This window comes from Melozone crissalis, unplaced genomic scaffold (genome assembly GCF_028551555.1).
Source record: "Melozone crissalis strain CALT ecotype California unplaced genomic scaffold, PUWL_Pcris_2 ptg000013l_1, whole genome shotgun sequence".
NCBI lineage: Eukaryota > Metazoa > Chordata > Aves > Passeriformes > Passerellidae > Melozone > Melozone crissalis.
The window spans coordinates 12,953,958-12,976,010 of record NW_026535791.1 but is presented as its reverse complement, the minus strand read 5'-3'; the positions used below and the strand labels follow the sequence as shown (position 1 = coordinate 12,976,010).

General features: G+C 41.6%; 1 protein-coding gene across 2 annotated transcripts in view; it reads right to left on the bottom strand.

Annotated features, from left to right (window-relative positions):
* Positions 1 to 22,053, bottom strand: part of CAB39L (calcium binding protein 39 like) — a 43,381-nt gene that overhangs the window by 6,990 nt on the left and 14,338 nt on the right. For both annotated transcript variants that reach the window (XM_054271969.1, XM_054271970.1), the window contains 6 exons: positions 16,455 to 16,619; positions 12,373 to 12,491; positions 7,809 to 7,977; positions 4,240 to 4,299; positions 2,648 to 2,713; positions 1,981 to 2,124 (listed from right to left, as the gene is read on the bottom strand). In XM_054271969.1, coding sequence (XP_054127944.1) covers positions 1,981 to 2,124; positions 2,648 to 2,713; positions 4,240 to 4,299; positions 7,809 to 7,977; positions 12,373 to 12,491; positions 16,455 to 16,619 — 723 coding nt within the window. The remainder of the gene's footprint in view (positions 1 to 1,980; positions 2,125 to 2,647; positions 2,714 to 4,239; positions 4,300 to 7,808; positions 7,978 to 12,372; positions 12,492 to 16,454; positions 16,620 to 22,053) is intronic.

The window sequence follows — 22,053 nt, the reverse complement described above, 5'->3', positions numbered from 1 at the left end:
CTTTAAATACGTAAGGATTTCAGTAGAATTTAGAATTCTAATTCTTTAATTCTCAAGAATTTAGAACTCAATTTAAGAAGTGAAATCAGGGAAAAGATCTTCTCTGACCCTCTCTACAAAGCTAATTCACAATGCAATTTCCTGTAACAGACCCTATAAAGACCTTTCCCCCTGGGGAGGAGCTGGATGCTGCTGCATCCAGGCAACCCAGATCCTCAGTGAGGGGGATCCTATAAGTGGAGCTGCCGCACCTCTACAGTTACTCTATAGTGTGCTGCTGGAGGTTGTGAATGAGCAATTTCCAGCTGATCAGGTTGTGCTCTGAGTCTGCAGCTCCTCACCATGAGCCCTGTGCATGTGAGGCAGTGTGAGGAATGCCATGGGAATGCCCTGGCCCCCTGAAGTGCTGCTGACTGGCACCACTGGAAAAGACCCACAGAGGTGTGTGAGGACAGAGTTTGGCCCTTTGAACTGAAGAGACACAACACCACTGTTGTTCATGGTTTGTTCTGCTGGCACTCCAAGGTCCAAGCATTATTTCCACATGGCAGCAACTGCAAGTGGTCAAGCAAGGATGAGCCTGCAATAACCCCACTCTAATTGGAAATGGGATGCAACACACTGGAAAGGAGGAATGGGAAGGCAGAATAGGAGGAACAGCAATGTGTGACATGGTTGCACACTGGCATCCTTTTACATTATTCCAAGTCCTTTTAAATGTCTCCTAAAATAAGTGAAATCAGCCATTCTCAAGGCCTAGTCCATGCCTCTCATTAATTCAGGAATTCAGGAACAGCAACTCATGTCCTTCATAAATAAAAATCTTGCATTTATTCACAGAGTGGCTAAGAAACCCAAATCCTCTGATACCTTCTCTCCACTGGCATCTCAAAGGCTGCAAGTGTCTGGAGCCAGACTGCTTGCTTATCTTGGAGCCACACACCTCCTGATAAGGAGGAAGAGTACAAGTTACTCACAGTAGTTCAGCTAACTGGAGGAAGTCAGCAAGGGAACAGCTTACCAAGCCACTTATTTCATGAAAGGAATTTTCTTTTAATCCTCCTTGAAGATTTTTTTTCTTTTACAAAACTAAAAGCTTTTTGAAGAAGCTGCACATTCTCTAAGTCTCCACACTGAAGATCTGAAAGCTTTTTTCCCAAATCAGAAATGGCAAAAGTACAATATTTAACAGGTCACTCTGAATTTGTGGAGGGTGTTGTAACCTCTTCTCACAGTCATTTGGTGTTATCTGGTATCTTTCTTAGCCAGCTTAGGGAAGGGATATTCTTAGAGGCCCAAAATTCCTCTTCTGATAATCATTAACAACTCTATTTATAGTTTGAAATTAACGTGTTCATTCCAAATTAGAGTTAGTTTTGCATAACAATCTGACTCACCCTCTGTTTCAGAGCAGAGAACTCTTTTGATAGGAAAATTGTAAACTTCTAACTTATTAACATTGATCACCATGAAAAAAGGGACACTGGTTGGGCCTGGGGTAATTTTTTAACTCTGCAATAATGTCACTGCAAAATGATGGAAGGATAAAACTCATTTCAAGCACAGATTTACCAAACCTTTCTAATACCTTTAAAAGCATATTGTGCTTGCACTGATGCCCAGCACCAGCACGACCTACTCTTAATCTAAGGTAGAGTTTTAAGGCTTTTTTTAATCTTTACTCAGAATCATATGGTAAAATGATCCAGGAGTGGGGAGAAGATCCCCTGGATACTACCTAGAGGTTGTGTACTACTGTAGCAATGGCTACTTGACTGACTACCCCCAGGTTAAACCAAAATGATGCTGCTTTAGGTCTCACCTGAAGGCCCTTTTCAATTATGACACTCTCAAATACTGCAAGTGACTGTAAACCTCAGCCTTTGCCTCAATTTCCCGGACTTCTTCTTGCCTACCTTGAAAGATCTTTTTATGAGGAGAAGAGAAAGTCTGCCACCTCTACAACTCATACTGGCTCACCTTGAACACATGGAATGCTTCAAACTGAATGTTGGGGCTTTTATCTCGCAGCAAGTTCATCATCAGCTTCAGGTTTTCGGGTTTGCTGATGTATTTCGTCATGATGGCGAAGTTGTGTCTGTCCAGGATCAGTTCACCCAGAAGCTGTAAACAAAATTAGAAAAATAATGCTCATCTTCTAAATACTACAGAGGGAGATCCTGTGTTTGGGCTGGGTGTAACAGGGGCTGAGTGTGAGAAGCTGGGACAAAAGCAAGTATAGACAAAGACACCTTCATTTAATTGCCATGTTACATTCACACCCCCCTCTGCCTCCATGTGCAGGCCTTGTCACACTTGGTGTCCCAGACAGAGACTGCCACGTTACTGCCAAGCTCATTGTAACCGTGTTCTGAACCAAAGCTCATTGTAACCATGTTCTGAACCAAAGCACAGATCCAAGCTCAGAGGAGAAGGGACAGCACTTGTTCCATAAAATGGCCCAGTGCATCCCCAGAGGCCCAGGAAAGAAAAGACACAGTGAGCTCCTGTGCTTTTCAGGAAGAGCATCACAAGCCCTTAGTCCTTCTGTTGATAGAAGAATGGCTGCTCCATTGCCATACATGCACCTCGATATTCTGCATAACACAGAGTACAAATTTAGGAGGAAAGTGCTGAGAGACTTTACCTTCAAAGACTGTCTCTTTGTTACATAATTCTCAGAATGAAGGAGTTTTTCATAGTCCTCAAAGATCTAGAGTAACAAGAAAACACAGCATCAGATTAATGTCCATTCTTCCTTCTCTTGATCCTTCTCACTGCTGCAGCAGTGCCACCCTCTAACACTTCACTGCAACGCCAGGCCAGGCTCTTGTGGCCTTTCCTCTTGGCTGGTTATCGCACAGGGAATTAACTAATGCCCAGGAACACTCCTCTTCCAAGTGCTGCAGAGGGGGAATACCACATATGGACTGGATGGAACTGGGGCTGGTGTGAGCCAACTGGGACAGAAGCAAGCCATTGCCTGCACAGCCTTCTCTTACAGACTGCTGCCAGGACATGTGGGCCCAGCACATGACGTCCACTCACTCATATCATGGTCATGCCTGGCTGTGTGACTCAATGCAACACCCCAAAATGGTGATGCGAACTCCCAAATGCTCCTTTTGGGAGGTGCCACCTCATCTGCCTTCAGTACCATCACTGGTTGAAGCTCTTTGCCCAGCAAGGGTCACTAGGAGCAAAGTGCGTGCTGGATTTCGCAGGGATGGATCAAGGGGGTATTGTGGTCAGGAAGACTGAGACACAAGGCTGCAGTATGTTCAGACTACCTACCAAACAAGCAGGAAAAATCAACATGGCCATCCAATTGTCACCAAAAAAATCCCAAACAAAAACCCAAAAAAACTTCCTTAGCCAATTGATACTCAAAAATGTAAAATGTCAAATAAATGTCGAATGGGGACTGTTCCAGTGCAGTGCTCCAGTATTAAGAGAAAAGATTAGCAGAGACACTTATTTTGCTCCAGCTAAGCTGCATTAGTGACTCAGCAATAATAAGCCTGCTCTTTATTTAACCTTCATGGTAACCAGAATGAAAGAAATTTGTCTTTTCATTTGGCAGTGAAATAAAGAACACCTCAGGTAACACAAAAATGTGACCCACAGTCTAATTCTGTGATCTGTATCAATCCAATTTTAGTTGAATCCAATGGAATTTTTCTGACCCACATTTCGTCCAAAAGGGAGCCAAAAAATCAAAGTGAAAAATAGCAGCTAACCAAAGGGCTAATTGCCTTAGGAAGACAATAGGAATATTCAGACCTCAGTTCCTCACTTAGACACAAGGAATTTCCAGTAATGCTAAAAGTTGTTTGAGTAACTCTTCTCAAAGAGGAGTAAATAACACCTGTATGGCCCTGTCAGTGCTGGGGTATCACCAAACTGGTTAAAACCACGCACAAGTTTTCTCCCATGATCTGTTTGCAAGTTTCAGTTCCATTCACACTTGAGGAGATCTGATGCACACGGCGAGAAATAAAACTTGCTCTTAACCTGTGAGTTCTCCTGAGACCTTGGCTGTGTCCCCAGCTGTGTGCAGAGGGGGCATCTGCATTTCACATGCCAGGCATGGATTCTGCTCCAGCACAAAGCAGTGTTTGCTTTTACAGTTCTATGTGAGGAGTTTATGCAGAACACGAAAACCGCTGTGCTTTTTTTTTTTCTTTGCAGCCAAGCATAAACAGATTTTTTGAAAAGCCTTTCAGCATTGATACTTACTACATCATAATTTTGTTCCAGAAATTCTGCCACCAACAATTTGTGTCTCGTTAGCAGGTCCTGGGGAAGAACACAGAAAGGTTAGCTGAGAGAGCAAGTGCCTGTGATTGTCTCTTGATTCTCAAATGTATTTCAGCAGTTTTGACCAGAAAGCATTTACAACATGATTTCTATCGGACTTTAGGACTATAGAACTCAATTAATGTAATGCTAACAGAATCAAGACAGACCTATTCTAATACCTTTTCTTTTTATTGCTGTTTCCCTCCCACCTTCTCTTGTTGTTGATAGATCATAGTGCACAGTAGTCACATTAAACAGGGATGGGCAAAAGGAAGAAAGGAAATTAGCCCTTTATGGAGGATGAGCTATGGTCTCCAAGCCAAAACTGGCCTACATGCTACCCCAGAGCTGGGGATGATGCTAAGCCTGAACTGCTATTGCTCATCTCCAAGAATACAAGGAAAATTGTAATTCAACCACTGTATATGCACCTAGCTATTGAATAATGAAAGCTAGGCATCAACTTAAGCGAAGCCATCCAGGCTCCCTCCACCTCCACTCCCTTGCCTGGAAGGAGTCTCAGGTAGGTGAGATGAGTCTCTTCTGCAGAGCTTTTTCTGCCCAGGGCTGGCTTTCTGACACAAAGCAGCAGCAGACCTTCCAGACAGCTGGACAGACTGCCTCCCACTCCAGAAGGCTAATTAATTCAAATTTAAATTAAAAGAACCTCTCCCACAGAATGGTGATGCTGGTGCTCAGTGACAGAGATGCAAACATTCAGCTCCAGAAGAAAGTGTGTCTTTTTCACTGGATGAATAGCTGTGAAATGAGTGGCCAGTGTGGGGTATTTAAGTGTGATTTTTGTCTCACTGTTTCTTTTAAAATACAACATTGATCTCAATAAAGGCCTGATGAAGTCCATTCAAATTGGTATTTTTCAGTGAATCAAGCTGGTATTTTTCTGCTCTTTTTAATAACCTTTTTCTTGGTTTCCCTACCCAGGCAGAGACTGAAGCTGATCAGGAGCTCAAGCTCAAGCAGATGCACAGACACATCCTCACAAATAAAAGAAATCCTTTACATACTAATCCTTTAATTTATTTTTACCATCAATTATAAGAGGAAAGCAGAGCGCTACAAAATCCAGTGCCTGTTTTAAATACATCCCTTCATTTAGCAGGACTGCAGTGACAGCACTTTTAAAGGCTGAAGTGAAACACATGATTCAGGAGCTTTAATGCAGGGCACTTGGAGGCAAGTACAAGTCCTTCAATAGGGGGCACAAATGAAACATAATCCAAAATGAGTTTTCCACAGGAAATGAGGAAGCATGGAGCAGCAGCATTCAGCCAGCACATTCCAACTGCTGCTTGCACCCTCCACAGACAGCTTGTACCTTGAAATACAAGCCCTTTTCCTCTGCATTTTTAACAACTCTGCTTCCTCTCTGCAGTGCACCTGGATAACTTTAATTAAGAAGTACATCTTCAGATCATAATTCCAGTGCTTCCCTACTATAAATATCCTCAGACTTTAATGCACATTTAATTGAGCCCCCCTCTGGTGCATAGACTATCCAAGGCCTTCAGCTCTGAACCAGACACCGCGGTGGCAGCTGCAAACCCAACATGGGGACACCAGAAATGAAAATGTGAGTTCAGTAATGCAGCAAGCAAACAATCATAGCACTTCTTTTCCCAGCATTAGAAATGAGGTAGCTCCATATTTCAGTTGCTTCCACATCATCTCTTGCTGTTCCAGCTATTCCGAGTAACAGACAAACAGGAGATGAAATGAGCAGCTGGTTTCTTTCCAGAACTGACCATGTATCAGGTGCTCAGAGATAATTTAAAAAAAACCCTAAAAATGCTGTTTATACATTTACCCTAAGCATTTTTAAAGGTGAACTCTGTCCTTTGTCTGAGGATGAACTGCCCTCACACTCTTCTCTTTCCAGTGCACGCGAGGATGTAGAATCCTATTTTTAAATCCTGCTAAAAATACACTCAGTTCACAGGGGACAGGAGTACATGCTACAGCTGTAGATCTGTGAACAACATCAATCTCTCTTCTTTTTGGGAGGATTGTAGCAGTCTACAGTCCCTGCCACAACTTAACTGACCCTTATCCCCATCCTGCCTCCTGGCTGGGGTGAACACTGCTCATCACCACCAACACACTTTGCTGTCCTGCTTCAGCAGGACCTGGGGAGAAGATGCAATTCTCTTCTGTCAAGCTGGGAACTGAGTCCAGGAGCACTTTTTCTGACCAGAAACAAATATTCTTCTGAGCATAGGGTAAAATGTTTCATGCCAGAAACAGAAGAATTAAATACCTCAGTTATGTTGCATTTTTATACCTTGTCTGTGTTTCTGTGCTACTTTGAATTTCATAACCTTTACCTAATGGACACCACAACAGTGAAACTTAAAATAATGGAAAGATGCTGCAATTGATTAAGGGGTGATTTGAATTGCTAATCCTGCTCAAGTCATTACTGAAGAATGCAATGTTATCTCCACTATGCAAATCTTTGTCCCATTCAGTAGGTTAGTAAACACCAGTAAAAAGCCAGGCTTCAGTGTATGTAGAATCACTGAGCTGAGCTCTAACATTCCTTACAATTACTCCTGAGGTCTATCAAATCATGTTTCTAATTAGCTTTGAAAGGAAAGAATAAACAATGTGTTTCTATGACAGCAGGGAGCTCAGTGATAGAAGAAAAAAAGGAGTTGGATCTATATTTAGAAGAATCTTTGACTAAAAAGATTTTCCCTCAGCTTTCTTAAACTGTTTTTCAGAAATAAATTAATCTTCCCTGTATGTGGAGTTCACAGGCATGGAATTTATTTTGGTTTTTTTTTGCTCAGAGACTGTTCTAGCACCTGGTGGGAAGGATGATGGTCACATACAAACTCCAAGAAATTTGGCATCTTCACCCAACTAATTTTTAATGCAACACAAACTCTACACAGTACACTCTGCTCTGCACTCTACAGAGCCTATGCAGTACTTCCACTTACTTGGCTTTCAGCACTACAGTCCTTACCCTGAACCATGGGTCACAAAAATAAGACTATGAATACACTGTAAAATAATCAGCAGGCTTGGCATTCATCTCTACTTGACTGCTGAGCTCAGAAGGGACAGCAAAAATTACAATTATTTCAAATGTTAGTTTTAAATGTTGCCTTCTATTCACTTGTGTGGTCATGATGGGCAGTGGGTTTGTGGTGGGGGAGGGTAGGGAGAGAAGAAGGTTATGCATTTTACAACAGCTGTAGGTAATACATGATTTATTTGAGTTTTAAATGGTAGCATAAAAGACTGTGAGTTATCAAGGTGAAGAGTGTTTATTAAATACAGATTTACATTTCTCTAAAGATTCTTTGCAGAGTTGATCACTGTTGTGAATCCTGCTACAATCAGACCAAGGGTTAATTAATTATATCCTTTACTGAACAATAAACAAGCCACCCAGTTCAAAGGCACACAGTGCTTAGTGATGACTTCTGATGGAGGGCTGCTTTTGACACAAACTATGATGCATGTACTGAATAATTTACCTTGAATGTAGCAAAGGCATCAGAAGCAATATCAAATGTTGACATTTCCACATATTTAAAAAAGTCTCTGAACTGTTCTGAGAACAGTATGATTTTGGCCAAGGGCTCATGGCGGATGCACTCTCTCAGCATGATTCCACAACGTAAGGCAATATTTGGGGATTCATACCTGGAGAATGAAGAGAAACAGAAAACATCAAAGCATAGTAGAGAGAAGATAAACGGGCACCTTTCTAGCAACAGGGAACTTTGTGGCACAGAAACAGCAGCCAGGAGGGACACAACCCACCGAGGGCAGCTCCCAGACACAGTGCTGTGCCCAGCTGCAGGACCTCATCCCAAAGCTCAGGAGCAGACACAGACAAGGCTGCCAGAATTCTTCATTGCAAACCTCTCTCTTCCCAAGCCAAAACACATTTTGGTGTAAATTTGCACTACTCCCCCTCTCTGTGGAAAGACCATGGGGAGTGTGCAACATTTCAACAGAAATCCTTCACCCTTTTGGCCTTGTGAGAAAGCACAGCCTGTACAATATAATAACCTCCCTTTTCAGATTCAGTTCTGAGCTCCTCAGTTTATTCAAGAAAACTGCAACACCTCATGACCATCCACCACCTCCCACTCCTCCTCTAGAGGACATCACTCTGCAGTATTAATGAGGAAAGTAGGAAGAGTCTCTCCAGGCAGTCTACACAGGATTAAGCTTTCTGTAGCTCTGAAATTTTTTTTTTTCTTCAGTTTAGGAGGAGTTGGGCTCAATGCCTCTTCTGCAGGGGCTCTGGCTGTGATAGGACACAAGCAGCCATTCCCCAAGCCACAATCCTGCCATGGCACAGGAGGCCCTGCAATAGCCAGGAGCCAGCACACGTCTTGCCCTTGGAAAGGAAGGAAGAGAGGGAGGGGGGAGGAAATTCAGATCATCTTCAATTTCTATAAAGTCTTGATTTCTTTAAAGCTGAGATTAATCTGAAACAAAACTGTTAGAAACATATTAAAAAACAAAAAGGATGAAATCCAACAGTCAAGAAAGATTTAAAATGAATTTTTTCCAGCAGTCTCCCAGAAATCATGTGAAAGTGGTGAAGTCCAAGGGGATAGAAAGCACTCTCTGTTTCAATAAACTGGTTATATTATATCAGAGCTGTGTATTATCACCCAGAGCTTATCAGCATCATTTTTCCTTTGCACAATGAATTCCTATCACTAGGCCAAAAGAAATACATTTTTTTTAAAAAAAGGAAGAAAAACACAAAATGCCATCTGTGCTGTAAGTGAGTGGGCCCTCAAATTTACCCCTAGCACGCAGTTTAAAAGAACAGTTGTGTTCTGCAAGCATACCAGAGCTGCATACTTCAACCTGCTGTCAACAATAGTTGGCTTAATGGAAATGGATTGCTGTTCCAAACAGGCAAATGAAGCTTCCCACCCTCAAGGAAATGCAGGCACTCAAGCCCCTATTTGTTTTGGTTTGAGGAGGCATTTGCAAATTTGAATTTCTAACTCTTCAGACAGCAAAAATTCACTGATGTTTCCCGTTGAGGCATCAACTCCATTAACAGGAATACTAATTTTTAAGGAAAATGAGGCAGAGCTGCTCCTAGGAGTGCAGCCAGGAAAATATTTAATAGTTGGCTAATGAATATTTTGGTTGGAATAAAAGCAAATTACATTGTTTCCAGCACAATAACTTTTACAAACATTAAGTATCAACAGAATCATTCTTAGTCAAATGCTCCATTATCTGGAAGTGGGTTATGGACCTTTGGCTGTTCACACAAGCGAGGGAAGTTGGGTTTGGTGCCTGGAATAAGCCTGGAAGAAGTTTACAGGCTGCCCAGTCATAGCTAGCATGTCCTTTGCACCCACACTTACATGCAAAGCCACCAGGCAGGAATGATAGAAATGTGATTCAAATCATTTCTAATGAGCAATTAGTGCTCTATGCTGATGTATTTCCACAGCAGAAAAAAAAACCCAACTGAGTTCTTCTCTGTTTGGATGAACTTACAACCTAAAGAAACCCCCACACAGTGAATACTGGAGAGAACTAGAAAATGAAACAATGGACTTGAAGTATTTCAAAACACTTATTGTGAAGTTTGAAAGGGGCAAGACTGAGAGCAGAAAAGCATTTCTGTGCAAGGGGAATCATTCTTCCATGGTTAGTGCAGAAGATGGTACAAGGTGAGGAGCACAGGCAGGAGATTTGGAAGGCATCAAGCCTGGGAGACACAAGGTCTTAAACAGATGCATTCTGATCTGACTTTACATTACTTGTATAGGCCGAGTTTATCCTTGGATAGACCCAAGGGGAATTCTCCAACATCAGCCAATACACCACCAAAGCTTTTACTGGGTTGTGATATGAAGAGGTCATCACAACACAGGCTGGGGCAGTGTCTAGGGTAGAGATAGCATGTGGCATGAGATATAGATATATATTCATAAAGAAGCTTCTGAATTTGTCACTTGAGAGAAACAATGCAAGTGCCATAAACTAAGTCCTCAACAGTCACTGTCCTAGAGGGAAAGTATTTTAACTTACAAAGGACAAAGTTATTTCTGGGCTAATGCAATAGGCTGACACCAGAGCAAAAAATTGGCCCAAATACAACTGGTTCTCTATGCACACCAAATACTGCACTCATCTGAAATCCTACACACAAAGCCTGCACACAGAAAATAAGAGGCTATTAAAGCAAGTGCAAAGCAATCCTTAAAGCAAGTGCAGCAGCAAAGTCAAATAACCTACAGGAAAGAAAGAAAGAAGAAAAAAAGTGAACTATGTGCTGTGTGTTTTCTGAAGCTGAGAAGCTGGAAGGAAGCAGGCAACAAGTGAAATGAAGCCTAAAAGGTAGGAACTGTTATCTCAAGTTGGCAGTTCCACTGGAGTTTGAGACAGGAAACACTGGGTGGGAGCTCTGATTGAAGATCCTTCCCACCTAACAGAGCTCACATTAAGCCACAAAAAAGGAACCTCTTGCTTTTGGGGACTGACACAGGGCAGAGGAAATTTTGCATCCATTGGAAGTACAACAGTCACAATAATCTTGGGCCATTTCTTTTATAGTCATGGTAGAGGTGATTTTTTTTCTCTCCAGGTAATATCATGATGTCATGTAACAAACACAAAACGGCACAACTCAGCCAAACCCACTTTCCTTTAGCAGAGTTTGATTTCCTGTATTTCCTACAGCATTATATAAATATATATCTATATAGTATAAATAATATAATTCATTCAGCATTAAATAAATAAGAAAACATGTCCTTAAGTCACATTTTCACGTGGTGGTGCCTAACATGAGGTGCTTGTTTCCCAGTCCTGCAGCTGACGCTGTGGGCATGCAGCAATCTGTGTGTTCAGGGCCCTGCTCTGGCTGCAGGCACAGATTTTGGGCCCCATTTTTAGACAGTCTCAGCAGCAGGACACAGGTAGGGAAGGCATCATCACGTCTGACATCATTACACTCTTCTGCAGCAGCTGCTCATGCTGGGCAAGACTGACTATGGGCTCCTACTGATGGATTCAACTGCACTTTTTAACAGAAATTACAGAAATGGCAATTCTGAGCCAGTGCAGTGCTGCAGAGGGCCAGTCAAGACATCATGAACAAGGAGCTCAAGGACCACAGACACTACTGCATGCAGCAAGATTCTCAAAAAAAAAAGCATCTAAATGATGCTATTTAAATTCATCCACCAGCTCAGGTCACTTGCTGTAAAATGTCTGTCAGAAGCATATATGCATAAAAACTTTACTATCTTCTTAATATTCCTGGTTGCTGCAGATGCCAAAGAAAATCTGGCACATAATCCAAAAATATTTTTATCTTTAAATAAAGCCCAGACATATGGTAGTGATACATGCTCAATGTGCAAGATCAAAATGAGTGAAAAACTGAAAAAGCAAAGACAGAGAAAAGGGAAGAAAATTATTGTATATACATAGGAAATTAAAAACAGTTTGTAATAATGATGGAGAGAATTATCATCGTTGTCCTGAGATTTAAAAGACCAAAAAAAAAATTAATGCTGAAAGTTGTGGAGTTAATTACAGAAAGAATTTAAAGTTGAAGTTCACTTGTGGCCACAAGTGTTGGAGAAGTCTGTCCCACAGGCCCAACTACTTTTTTAATGCATTTTTGCTTCTCTCTTTTCTACCACTCAGTTATTTACAGACACCACAGCTGGTCACTCCTGCAATGCAAAAAGGTCTAAATGAACCTGAGCAGTCACCAGCAATGCTACACAAGAGTCCACAGTGAGAAATGGAGTACACATCACATGGGGTGCAGTCAAAAACAACCAGCACATAATTATTTCAACCTTAAGGTTTTGGTGAAGAAATAACAGCCAAATGAAATAATCTGATCATTAAAAAGTATAGAGTTCCATAGAAAGAAAGCCAACAGGAAAAAAAAAAAAAAAAGAGTAAGAAAGCTGGAACAAAATCTGAAACCCCTTTCTTTTTTTTTTAACTAAAAGTGAGAGAGTAGATGAACTGCAATGCCAGCATGTTCCAGGCAATGCTCTTTAATGAAACTCAAATTAAAGCACCTACCCTTTAAGAAGCATGAATAGGATATGTGGATGGGCACTAATGTATTCCACAGTAGGGCTGCGTGTGCCAATTTGTCTTCTCAAGATGTTGTTGAATATCTGGGAAACATCCTTTTTGCCCTGTTACAGAAGCAAAATATATCTTTGCTTAGAAAAACATGAGCAAACAACCATTTACTATATCAATTTAAAGTGCAAATGAAACTGAAATCAGAACAGCTCAGCCTTTTTTTTCCTCCTGAGTCTGCCTTACATTTGCTGTTCTCCAATGCCACAGGAAGGCTTTCTCCTTCGGGCAGCTCTGACGGCTCCCAACTTCCCCACTCCCATTTGCACCTTGTTTTCCCTAAATGACGATGTACATTCCTCCTACACTGCCATCCTGGCTATTTCAAATAGGAGCACTAAAGCACATTAAAAGCAAGCCCCTACCCCGAGCCAAGCCTGCTGCTGCTGTGTGTGCTGTTACTCCATAGCCTCCAAATGTGAGTAACAGAGCTGGCACCAAACCACTGCCACACTGCCTACCCTTAAAAAGCCAAAGCTTTTTATCAGTCCAGTGCAAACAACTCCAAGTGTGATCACATTTCTGAAAATCAGGGTTAAATTTAACCTGTGCCCATTATTTACCATGGAAAATGGAATAACTGCTACCAATAAAATGGCTGCCTCACGTGTGTGTCTCTGCTTCAATCAAAGCTAAAGTCCTTCTCTTTGTCCTGATGTTGTGCTGTATGCATCCATCTACACAGTCACAGCTTGTTTCCAAATGCTTCCCTGTGCACACAGCTTTCCAGAAGGTCTTTCCAAATCATGTTCTGTTCAGTCAGAGGGCTCACCAATCCATCTTGCATTTGAATTCCACATCCTCCCCCACCACTTTCTCCCCTGGCACAGCAGCCAGATTGATGTGAAGTTAAGGGAGGTGGGAGATGCTGCACTCAGGAGCAGTAACCAAGGCACTGAGTCAACAGCAGGTCACTATGCACAGGGCAAGCTAAAGCAAAAGGTCACCTATAATCTGTACATGCTGATTGATCTCTCTTGGGAGGACAAACATTCCTTGGCAGAGAAATTATTGAATGTTTGAAGCCAAGGAGCAGATAGTTTCACACGGAGGAAAATTCCCTGGTTTCACCTCTACAAATAAATCAGTGCTGAGGAACACAAAATATTCTGCCTTCCTACTTGTTCCAGCCCAGCTGGCTTGGAGACTTGGAGACTCTGGGAATTAAACAGGAGAATCAAATCAGTGCAGGCCAGTCCATCTGCCTTTATCTGCAACACTTTCTTTGACCCTTGGACATAATTTCAAATAGGCTAATTCTGTATAAAGTCATCCCATTCTCCCCTATCTTTACAACACCCATATCATATGCCTGGAATCCTGTGATCCCCATGGGCTTCAGCAGTTATTCCAAGATGAAAACAATTCAGACAGAGAAGAGCTGTTGAAAGGGTGAGGTAAAGATGGCCAGAAATTAAGTGATCCTCTATGCTATGCCAAATTTTATATTGGTTACTCAATACTGTGTGCATTGCAGCACAACATCCATGAGCAGAGAGGAGATAGATACAGATATATAGATATATAGATATATAGATATATAGATAGATATATAGATATATAGATATGAGTATCCAATTATAGCTAATTTTCTAGAGGTCAGTGACAGGGAAAGCCAGAGTTGATCTCCATGGGTTCTCCAGGAGGGAATGGAGGCAAATAGAAGAGAACCATGACAGATTTCCCTCACCACCTGACAAACATTAAAATTGTAGGAGTACTTTTGAAACACTCCTTACTTGGATCTGCAACTGAATTTTGCCTTATAATGAAATACATGTGGCCACTGAAGCACAAGATAAGGCAGCATGAAGAAAAAGTGGCTAGCCAAGAACAAAAGAAACCTGACAAGGATGCATTATATAAATAAAAAATCGTATAATACCTATACTATAATTTAGCACATGTTTCAAGGCAAAGTAGGGGAAAGATTATAAAATGTCCAGTCCTGGGCTTGTAGTTATTTACTGTCTATTTTAGGGGCTTTACAGTTTGTGAACCTTTAGGCTTACACACAGTAACATGTACATTTTTAGTTGACTTCTGCTGTTTGCACATTTGCCTCAGTTCTTTAAAGTTCAAAAATAAATTTCATATTTTACATTTCTGAAAAGCCCAGATCTTGATTCTGGGCTCCTGCCCAAACCTGACTTTATTCTTCAAAACAATATCATCACTGAAATTATATCTTGTTTGTTGAGTGGCAGAAGCAATAAACCTGTGTCTTCTATGTATGTGTGATGGATGTGTGATGGAAGTCTCCCCTACACTGTCTTTGAAAACACATCTTCAAAGGGAAGTTCAGCTGTGAAAAACTGGGATCAAAGTGGGCAGCAGGGTTGGTGAGGAGGACACAGGGAGTCAGGACAAAACAGAGTAACATTATTGCCTGCAGAAATCAGATTTTCAGTAGTTTATGATTTGCTTTTTACCATTACGTACGGATCAAAAAATTAACTTGCACGTTACAGTGAGATGAAATTGCTTGTTCAATGAAGCAACTGAAATACCAGCTGTAGCCACCAATATAACAAAATGGAAACAGAAAAGTTGATAAACTGGAAAAGTCAGTGGGAAGACATGAAGACAAAGCAGCACATGCTCTCACTGCCCTCTTGTTCAGTGATGTTTGGTTTCTAGTGTTTTGTCCAAAGAACATGTATAACAGCTTGGCTAAATGATTGGAAAGCTTTTGCAATTAATAAAAAATATATTTTGCAGTAAGAATTATGAGAATTGTTTGGAATAACAGCAATTCAACAACAGATTAAGTATTTCATCCAGTGCTTGCTTTTTAGGACTGTGTGTTCAATATGTTGATACAGAATTTTTCTCTGGCAAAAGCAATACAGACTTTGTAACTAAAAAATGTAACTAAAAAAATGCAGAAGTCTCCCTTCTGTGCTTTCAGTATCTTCTCCTCCCCTCTTCTCCATTTCTCTTAGAGGGTTTTTTAAGGGCTGGGTTGTTGAGTTTTTGAGTATTTTTGTAATTAGGCATTTAACAGTAACCAGAGGAGGCACAGAGAAGTCAAAGCATTAAAAAAAACCCTCCTGAACTTAAGACCTGAGGCAGAGTGAGAGAATTCCACTAAAACTTTTCAAAAACTGATACATTCCATTTTCAAAAATTATTACAAAATAAATAAATCAGTCCTTGATCCTGGATTTACTGGCAGTAGGGGGTGGAGTGGAAAAAATGAAATCACCCATTTTCCTCCATTTCATTCATTTACAAAATGGAAAGAAAATAACTTCTACACATGACTCCCACAAAAAGTGTCTCTGAGAGCATCAGATCTCTTTGAGAAGCTGATTTTTCTCTCCAGCAGCTGCCTGTGCATTGGGTGCTGCTCCTGTTCCAGGCTCAGTAGTGGAGGTTTGGCTCCTGGGCTCGGGGGATTTCCCGCTGGTGGTTGGACACTCGTGAGGAATCCCCAGGGGCCACAGAAATCATGGAACCCATACCAGCAGTTATATTCTTTTATTTTTTAAATTGAAACAGCTAAGTGGGGGACAGCCAAATTACCTTGTGACCTGCTGTCTGTTTTTAACATGTTTTTCAATTCCTTTCCTCTCAGCTAAACCCTTTTAATTCTTTCAGTCTTTGTCACATGAAATTCTCCATGCTTCCAATTATTTTTATTCCATGTCCCTGAACCCTCTCTAATTTGGACACTCTTCAGAGACAGCAGGTAGCTCTAGTAGCACTATCCCAAAGATCATCCCTGCAGTTTACAAGGTTGGTCCTAGACAGTATTCCCAGCACCATGACCTATCTTGTTTGGATACACATGGAAATATTTCTTTATATTTTTTGTTTTAATTTTTAAATTTAAATTAGATTTACTGCCGGTGTCTTCAGGACACCAACCAATCTAGAGCAGCAACTTTCTTCAGCCTGTGGAAAACAGTTTTGAATGCAATGAAGTTATTTAGACTTCAGAAAAATATGTCTCTAGTCACTGAGAGCACCAAGACCAAGGAGTTGAAAAAAGTTTATGAATGTTGACCTACCTCAAAATCTATCAGCTGCAGGTTGGCAATGAGTGTCACTAGAAGGCCACTGTTGTAGAGCTCTTGTGCCAGCTGGGCCACGATTTCTGTGGGTGGCTCTTTGTCTGTGGTCCCACACAGAATTTCTTTCATTGCTTGCAGAGATTTTGACACTTCCTCCGATGCCTTTTTGCCGGCAGATAATGGGTTTTGTTTTAAAAAAATGAAACAGGAAAAAAAAAAAAAGGTGTTCTTTTAAAAGGCATGCATTTCAAAACAAATGTTTCTAAATGTACTTACAATGATCATTATCTATTGAAAAATGATATCATAATTCTAGGTAATCATGGAGGCTGGAGTATCCATACTATACCCTGCAGGCCTTACACAAGATAAATTCAATTTATACATGGCATATCACCATTTACAGACCATGAGCACAAAATAGGGCCAAGAGATCAATTACCAACCAGCACCAGCGAGATCCCTTAGCAGGTTTGGAGGCAGGCACAGCCCTGCAGAGGCAGCAGCAATTTCGCTGTTGCTCCCCCTGTCCTCCCCAGTGGGCTCCATGGCACTCGTGGGGCAAGAGGCTCCAGATGAAGGTGCCAAGCCTTCAGGTGGCTGCTCCCACCAGAGGGGTGCTGCTGGGCTGCCTGCCCACCCAGTGCTTCCTGATGGGCTGTCCCAGCTCCTCTGCTGGGAACCCAAACAAACACTCACAGCCCTGTGGCACTGCCTAACCCAGCAGGCAGCTGAACACCACACAGCCATTTGCTCACTCCCCTCAGCAGGATGGGGAAAGGAACTGGGGAGAGGAAATAAACTTTTAGCTTGAGATAAAGATAGCTTGATAGGATAGAAAAGGAAGGAAGAAATAGCAGCAATAAAACAACAATAACAACAACAAACACCAGTGATGCACAGTGCAATTGCTCAGCAGCCCATGCCCAGCCAGTTCTGAGCAGCAGCCCTGGCCAGCCTTCCCCCAGCACTGTGTGCTGATCATAATTCCATGTGACAGGGAACATCCCTTTGGCCCACTGGGGTCAGCTGTCCCAGCTGTGCCCCCTCCCAGCTCCTTGAGCCCCAAACCACTCTCTGGTGGGGTGGGCTGAGGAGCAGAAAAGGCCCTGACCCAGTGTAAGCACTGCTCTGCAACAACTAAAACATCAGAGTGTTACCAACTTCATTCTTATCCTAAATTCCAAACACAGCACTCTACCAGCTACCAGGAAAAAAAAATTCACTTTATCCCAGCCAAGCTTGACAGCTTCACATTGCCTCATCTCATTTCTCCTCATCAGGTGTTGTTTGAGCCAGCATCTTCCACATGGGATTTGCTCATTGAGCACACAGGCACTTCAGCCTCAGGTTGAGAAATTTAAATGAAACTATTTGCTTTAGTAAAGCTCCACAGCTGCCACCAAGTGAAGTAAAATAGATCTTTCACATCTTTTGCTCCCACCTAGAGTATACTAATCCTGTGCAATGTTTCAGGTACCTAATGTAGAGGATGAATCAGAATTGCCTTACAAAGAACCTTGACCAGCAGGATTGCAAGAGGGAAAGGAAAGAGCCATGCCTGTAAACAGGTAACAGCTCAGCATTCATGCAGTCAGCAGGTGAAAATCAGATGTGAGTGATAATACAGATTCCCAAGGAAAAGAGCCACTGGCTACAGCATGGCAGCTCTGGCTCACACTCTCCTCACAGCCATGCTACACTTTGAACCAATAAAGACTCTGTGGAGGAAAGGAGTAATTTTTTTTTCATGTGGATGTGTGTGCTGTAAATCCCACCTGCTCCAGCCACGGGGCTATGGAGGCAATGGCTCCTTCTGTGTCGGGTTATATTTAATACACACATCACCTGCAGCAAGGCTGATTGGATTCTTTGGCAGGGAGTGGGAAGGAAGTAAGGAACAGGTCTGAAGCAAAGCTGAGAATGACAGCAAACTGCCAGGCAGGATGCTGAAGACAGCATTTCACATCTTTGAAAAAACTTAACTTGAAGTTAGCCTTTTGTTAGCATAGCAGGGAGGAAAACAATCAAGACAAACACAGAAAATCCAAGAGCGATTTGTAAAAGCTAACTGGAAATTAATGGGTGTTCAAAGCCACATCAATATTTTCTATATATCTCTCACATACATTGAAAGGAAAAACATCATGCTTTCAAATACCACCCCATCAATCTGCATAATATAACCCCACAGTGCTCTGAAGAGGCATCTCCCACCTGATGCTGATCTCCCAACATTTGCAATCACAGCTTTTATTCAAATTAGTGAGTAAAAATGATACAAAAAGCTAGAAGTCCTAAAAAAAACCCAAAACCAAAACCAACCACACTAAAAAGCAACTTTTACATTGCAGCTACCTGGAAGATTTAAGCATTGATTTTGCACAGCATAAAGAACTGCTCTCTCCCAACCTCTTTGTACCTACTTGCAGTTTTCTGCTGGTTGAGATAGGCCAGCATGAGCAGTGTGTAAATGAGCATGAATGTGTGATAACTTCTAACAGCAGAAATCTTGATGTTCCTTACCATCACTCAGCAGAAGAGCCTATTTTTACCTCAAATGTTAGTCGTGTGTCACTTGAGATGTCCCACAGAGTACAGATGGGATTAACAACAGGGGCTCTATCTTACAAACTAAAGCTCTAAATCTTTATAAGAGCTAGGGAAATATTTTCATTTCAAAGGCAAAGCCCATACATTTTTGGCTTTCCACCCCTTCTGCTGGGCTGGGTGTGAATAACTCTGGCATTCTGTAGTTAAACCATTAATAACTTTCCTTTCAAGTATAAGCAGTCCTTTCTGATATGTAGAAAAAAGCTCTGCAGGACTCAGATTTAGGTTTAATTCTCAAAAAGGAGGCAAAAAAAAGCAATGTGAGAAAATGAAACATAGAACACTGGTGCTGGTGGGCAGAAGTGGCCACCACAGATGCGTTTCTCTGATCATCTGCCATCCCCTCCACTCGTCTCCTCAGCTTTCCCACATGCAATTTACATTTCATGTGCCATTTCCTCCCCCTTCACAGCCTCTCCATGGTCTGTGTTTTGATGTGCAACTCTCCACCAAAAGTTATTCACAGTCAAATCTAAGGACTGCCCCTCAGTGGATATCCCTCACAATATATCTGGAGGAAAACCATAATCCCAAACACAGATTCTTAAATTAACAGCCTTCATTTTGACATTTCCACTTAATCTCACAGCAATTTTAGAATAATACTTTAAGTACATAAGCACTGTTTCTGGGATGGAAACTTTCTTAATACTCAGAGAAAAAAGACATTCCAAGATCCAAAGACCCAACATCTGTCCAAAACAAACAACAAAGCACATTTATTCACTCAAATACATGGAAAATACAAGATGACAGAAACATATCTGCATGAGAAGTCAGAGCAGTCCTGAGCCTCTTTAGGAAAAATTGCAAAAACCAACAAAAAGCTTCAGCAAGACATCCTCACCCCAGCTGCATCACAAACAGAATTTCAGTGACAAAAAATAAAAAGGATTCGCTAGAAACCCCTAATTCTGACTTCTATGCTATTTTTTCTTTTCAGTGGCAAGAGCAACAATAGCAAAGTGCTGCAACCATCACTCCAGCAGAAGTTACACTGCAAAAGAAACAATTTCATGAAATATAAAAGCATTTCAGCCATTTGCCTCACTCTTGCAATTAGGCACAATCTTATTTCCAGCAGATTTTCCTTTAATCCCTTAGGTACAAGTCCTTTCCATCATGACTGAATTTATGCCATTATATCTAGAGAGGCTCTTGTGAATAGAGAGGAAGAAAGAAGGAAAGGAGAAAACTACACACACAATCCTAAACAGAACAGCTTATACATAGACAAACTAATGTCAAAAGTGGGATATGCTGAACTTTGGACAGTCAGAAGTTGCAGGCAGGGACAAAAAAGTGAGACTGAAATGCAAGCTGATTCCCAGCACACACAGATGAGTATTGCTGTGCCTGCACAGGTGTCAGGATGTCAACCTCCTAAGCCAAGTTTCTGGTCTTTCCAACAAGAACTGACTCTGCATCCACAGAATGTAGTTTATAATGGCCATCAACCCACAAGAGGTTTTTGGGTCCATTTTGAAAGACAGGATTTTGTGTAAATGTTGAAATCTAACAATCCTTGGGTTACTCTGCCAACCCTACTGGACTAGATGATCCACAACAGCCTTGGAGGTGGAAAACAGACAGTATAGATAAGCCTGCATAACTTCTCTATGTTAAATTATAAATATGTTCAACATCCCCTCCTCATAAAGCTGATTTTTTGTCAATTTTTATGTGTCTTTCTAAACCTACCAACAGCTTCAACCAGAGCTGGAAATTTTATAAGTTGAAGATTTTTGTCTTGGTTTATTTTCCTCACACATCAAAGTTTTGTCACTGTTGACATAACGGGAACATAACAGAAAGAAAGGAGCTTATGGAAAAACAATTCCCTGAAATTCCATATGAAAAAAAACCTTCCCTGAAAGACTGATTGATCTTCAGTTGTGGGATTGACTGTGGAGAGGAGAAACACAAGAATATGGCAAATAGGCACATACAGGTTCTGTCTGTGTACCTAGCACATTTCCAGGTCCAAAATCTCTCTATAAACTGTTTCTCTCTTGCACAGCAGCAGACAGTAACACACAGAGATGCCTGCCAGTGCCATGTTAAATACTCCAATGTGTGATTCAGTGATCTGCCAGTACTCCATGCTATATATTGCAACTAAAAGCATAAAGCTCCTTGATTTGGTCTTATCTGGTTTAAAAATATTCTCACTGTGTGATTCAAACCAATTTTTCTCCTAAAAAGCAGTGCCAATGCAGCTCTCTCTACATGGAGGATTCCCAAGAAAAGCCATTAGCAGAATCTGAATCAAGCAACCACGTAACCTCAGGATCACCCCAACTGACTTATTCTTGATGCAATTTCATGCTGAATGGATCTGCAGGGACAAACTGTGGGTATTTTGGATCAGGAGGCCTGATGCTATTATTTAGCAAAACATTATGGACCTGTACTCAAGGAAGCTGGCAAAAACAATTTGGGCAAGCAAGCACAGCAGGGAAACGCCTTTTAAAAGGATGTATGATCAAATGGACAAGACAGGTTTGCCCCACCTGGACTTAAATTCCTTTCCCACTGTTAAGGCTGCACTTTAGACAGAACTAAAGGTTCTGAAGGTCCTTAAAAATAAAAACAACCAGAAGAGACAGGTTTAAACTCTTGGCACCAGAATCTGATAGTATCTGGAGTTTCTCCCACCTCTAGAGCAATAACAGGCCTTAGCAGAACAGGGAAGCTGAAACATGAAACGCTGCACAAAACCCCAGGATACACAGAGCTAGGGGGAAGGGGTGCCAAACCCTTCTTATCTCATTCCCTTGGTTTCAGTGTGCAGCAATGAAATGGAAAGCAATTTTGCAACTGGCTCTGGCAGCTGCAGAATCGCATCCATGGGTATTCACGTTCCCGGCAGTCACGCAACTGTTCTTCCATGCAAATGCACACAGAGCCCTCTGCATGCACCTCATCTCACACACCAGTCCCCAGAGCTCTACCAACACAGCAGCCAGCAAGGTGAGCAGCA